Source organism: Entamoeba invadens (assembly GCF_000330505.1).
Source record: "Entamoeba invadens IP1 unplaced genomic scaffold scaff_1105074725525, whole genome shotgun sequence".
Taxonomy (NCBI): Eukaryota; Evosea; order Mastigamoebida; family Endamoebidae; genus Entamoeba; species Entamoeba invadens.
The window spans coordinates 6,633-11,600 of record NW_004440098.1 but is presented as its reverse complement, the minus strand read 5'-3'; the positions used below and the strand labels follow the sequence as shown (position 1 = coordinate 11,600).

At 26.0% G+C, this 4,968-nt stretch overlaps 1 protein-coding gene across 1 annotated transcript; it reads left to right on the top strand.

Annotated features, from left to right (window-relative positions):
• Window positions 1–1,682: 1,682 nt before the first annotated feature.
• EIN_445410 (hypothetical protein) lies at window positions 1,683–2,306 on the top strand (the record flags this gene model as incomplete). Its single annotated transcript, XM_004253627.1, has 1 exon — window positions 1,683–2,306. One exon carries the CDS (start codon window positions 1,683–1,685, stop codon window positions 2,304–2,306), a length of 624 nt encoding a protein of 207 aa, XP_004253675.1.
• Window positions 2,307–4,968: the final 2,662 nt, after the last annotated feature.

Sequence of the window (4,968 nt, the reverse complement as noted above, 5' to 3'; positions counted from 1 at the left end):
TTGTATCAGTGGTTGATTAATATCAAATAAAGTAAAACTATTAGAGAATGACATTGTTTCTATATATTTATTACCTTTCATATCTCATAAAATTGTTAATTTAATAAGATGTTGTATGATGAAGTAGTTGTTAATCAATAAATATAACTTTAATAAGATAATATCATTTTATTACAACTTAATTGAATGGATTTTATTTTTTACAATACAGTACAACAGAATCAAATATTTTTTTATTTATATAATGAAATGCGTCAGACTTCCTTATTTATCTTTAGTTATATGTTTATTTTCATGAACTATCAACATCAAACTTTTTTGATTTAATTTATATTCGATGTCGCCATATCTACACCACTTCTTATAAATAACTTAATCTTTGAGCTTTTTTAACCATTTTTAAGGTTGTTTGTTAATTAAATAATTTAATGATATTCTTATTCAAAAAAGAATATACAACATCAAAGAACTATTTTCAATATCTAAATTTAAAAGCGTTAAGTTTTGGTGAAAGATGACAAATTGTTTTTATGTTGCAACTTGATAGAAGTCTTATATTTTTTTATTACAAACCTTTTCTGCTTCAAGCGAAAACAATAATATAAATAGGGATTATTCTAACACCCAAAAATAGAATCGTTAATAATGAATTCTGGGGTACTGTTGTTAATTCACGACGATCCATTTTTCTCGTTGAATATGTTTTTTTCGTAAATAGTTTCACACTATTAGAGTTGCTTGATTGATGAAAAAGAATCCAATCAAATCGACTGAAAAGGTAGAATTGTCATCTTTTACCGCCAATTTAGTAATTCCAATTTTAGAATTGAAACATTGTATGACCTGATTGTTTTTGTAATAAATGAATTGTGGAATAATTTAACTTTGTGTAATTTTTCTTCTTTTTATTTACCCATTAAATTTCGGCGTTTCTTTGTATAAAAAACCAAATTTGCTTTTTTATATAAATTAAAGACTTTGGATTAACCAAAAGGCAAATATTTGTCGTAGTGTTACGAAAAAGTCTCTTGTTTATTCTAACGTTGTTACAATTGAATTCCACCTTCTCAAATCATCTCTTTAAATTATAATAATATAATTAAAGAATCATAAATTATAGTTTTGATTAACACTTTTGGTCAAACAAGTTTTGACTTGCTGGTTCGTTGGAACTTCCAAAAAACTCTTTCAATTATTTTCTACCAAAAATATTTGTCGAAGAAAAAAAGATATTGGAACGCATTTCCTCTTTATTCAAACACTGTCTGTTCATAACGAAAGTCGTGGAATTCCCTATTTTGGAGCTTTTGAAAAGTTCATTTCGTTTAGACGACCGGAGCGAGATTTGGTTAAAACAGAGTTATATTTTTGAAAAACTATGCACCAAAAATAGAAACTAAAAATTCCTCAAAATAGCCCCAACGAAGATATTCTTGGCTTGTGGACTTGTCAGTTCTCGAGCGAGTTCTTCAAATATATAAAACTTATTCAAACAACTTCAATTAATAAAAAGAAATTATCATAAAAAATAAAAAAATCCGATCAATTGAAAACGAGTGGAAAAAAAATCGTTGTTAGTCGGTAAAACAAAACACAATATTTAACGAATAAAGAAGAATTTGACCATTGACGACCATATAAAAACAATCTCCAAAACTTATAACCCAACAACTCACACTCAAATGCAAATGCAATCAACACTCTACAAAAAAATCGAAAGCTCAGTCGACTCTATTGAAAAGTCCACTCAATCCAGTCTTAAGTTACACACTGAGAGTCGCATTAGAAGTGATTTTAGAAATATAAGAAACTATCAAGTCTACGAACAAGGTGTTATGTTAGCACTTCTTAATAGCATGTTTGACATTACTATTAAGCAACCATTGAAGAAGGCCAATGTCTTTGAACAGATAGTTAGAATTCAGTCAATAGTCGTCGAAAATGACGTGATTGACATTGAAGAGTTCTGTGACCAAAGGTGCAAAGAAAGGTTTGCCCTTGACTTAAAGAATGGTGTTCCAATGAAAACAGCCAAAAGAAGAATCGAAACGAATAGAGTCAATGAAATGCTCTTTGTCTTGGCAGACTTTCTGACTGAGTACTCATTCGAATTCACAACAAAAGTCGTCAATGGAAAAAAGAAAACATTAAAAGGAGAAACAGTCAAGAAAATAGCTTCAGGGAACTTTGTTATTAATGAAAGAGAAATAAGAACTAAAGGAAAAGAAATCAATAAAAAAACACTTGGTCTTCTTGGAAAACAGGCGAAGGTAGTTATCCCAAGAGGTACTATCTCGGTCTTCTAACTTGTAATTCATCCTTTTCATTGTTTTTTGTTTAAGTTAAAATACAATCATTATTTGTGTGTTTTGATTACAATTGATAAAATGTTGTTAAATCAATTTATGTAAAAGTGTTAAATTTAAAATGGAAAACAAAAAACACTTAAGAAGTAAATTAAATGAATTGAAATTATTGATATAAAGTTTTTATTTAGTTTATAGTGTACTCACAGTTAAATTGTACACAAGTCTTTGTTTTCTTTAACCTTAGGAATATAAACAATTTAACCACGCTAGTACCAAAACGATATATCTTAAAATGGAACTACGTTTGAAATACAATTACAAAAATATACAATTAATAAGAAAGAAAAAAAATGTAATCATTTAATATATAAAACAACACCAATTGTGTTAAATTTGTTTGTTTATTTACAAAATAAATACTGTAATTGTTAATTAAAAAAACAATGCATACCATTAAAATTTTTTAATTTGTCAATAAAAATTGTTGTATTGTGTTTTGGTTGAATGATATTGAATCAAACATGTAATATTCAAAGAATATTTCATTATGTATTTTCAATGACAATGTATTACTTTTTTTTGTTAAAAGGTCTTATTATTTATAATAAATAAAACGTTTATAAATTGTGTGATTTTATAATTACATTTATTTAAATAAAGTTTAATTTGATGTAAACAAACATCACATTCGATTGTTAGACAGGAATGTTGAACAATTGTGTCATTATCATATTTTGACATAAATGTCACTTCAAACCAAATAAAACAACAACACTTAAAACTTAAAAAAAATATTTGAATAATAATAACAATACAAATGAAAAAGAAAAAGAAAATAACAACAAAATATCATCTTAATTGCTATGTTTTGTAATAATCTTGGCATCGAAAATAACCCTATTTATAATTAATAATTCAAAAACAGATAAACAGCACCAGAAAATTGTCGTTCAAGTATTTTTATTCTATTTTTTTGTAAAATTTTGGGTTTAAAATTATTTTTTATTATTTTTGGTGTTTTTGGTTTGAAATTATCAAACTATACAATAATTTATTTGAATTATAAATTAATTATAAAAATATTACACAAGGCCAAGTTTTACATAAGGCAGAGTGACAATGTTGTATAATTATATATACAATTTTTTAGTTTGTTTAATACTAAAATGAAAAGTATACGACAATTTTTTGGTGGTCTTTGGTCAACAAATCTAAATAATCATTGGAACTAAATAAACCAATTGTATTTCACAAGAATAACAAAAAAATGAGAAAACGTCTATGTTTCAATTAAAAAATTAAGTTTAGTATATTATAATTTTAATAACCTATAAATTATACAAATTAACAAATTTCAATAAAGTCATTCCGAATAAGTGTGCAACTTTATTTTTTCTTTGTTTTTTACTCACAACAAAGGTGAAACTCTATTTTTCAACAATAACAAAAACAATAACAAAAATGGAATTAGGTTATAAATCAACATAAAATATAACTCGATATTTAAATGATAAGTTCAACTGCTTGTTCTAATAAAAAACATTAAAAATCCAGAATTTTAATTGTCATACAAAACGAATAAAACATTGTTGTATATCGATTGTGGATGGAACAAATGATAAACATCTCGTTTATAATAAGAAAATAATGAGACAAGCCAATTCGTGTGATCCAAAGAGACTCTTTCGCTGCAAAATTACAATAAACAGAAGGCAGTTGAATGGTGCAACCCAAAAAAATAATTGAGAAAAATTGTGCAACTTTAGTTATAGTTTAGTTATAGTATTTTAATTATAGTAATAGTTTTAAAGAAATTTGTTTGTGTTTTTTGTTTTGTTTCTAAAAACATATAATTGTTTTATTATAATTATACTATAAACAAAGTTGCACTGACACGTCAAAGTCGCACGGTTTTAAGAATGACTTTACTCAATAAAAGAATCAAGAAGTATATTAATATTTATAGTAGATTAATAAATAATAAATTTAAACATTAAAAGAATCGACTCACTTAGAAGGAAATAGCATCTTGTCCACACTCACCCTTGCATGTCTGGCATTCACAGCAAGCATCAGCATTGACTACCTTGCACTTGTCGCCCTGGACCTCAAGGACAGCGCATGGGCAAGCAGAGACACAAGCTCCACATCCGACACATTTGGCTTCGTCAATTGTTGGTGGCATGAGAATGAGAGAGAAAGATTGTATTTTTCTTTTTATAGTAAAAGCGTTTTAAATTCCACATTCGTAAATAATTTTTGACAGTTCCCGTAATCGTGAAAAATCGGGATTCTATCAAAAGTCGCCCTCTTTTTTTTAGTTCTATTGAAATGGAAACTGTCTTTCATTTTTTTTTTCAATTGAGAAAACTATTTTATTATTACAATTAATAAATTTATTTACTATTTTATAACACTTTGCACATGAAATAAAATGAAAATAATTTTTTTCAATCTTTGTTAATTAATAATTTTTATATTATATATATATAATTTGAGTATACAAACAGAAGGTCAATTTCCAATTAAAACCCTTTTATTTTAACACAGAAACTCCATTTGAAATAAACTATAATAAAATTATTTGTAAACAATTCAAATTGTTAATAATTTCAAAAAACTTTTCAAATGTTTTTCTTGTCGATCAGAACCGAAAAAG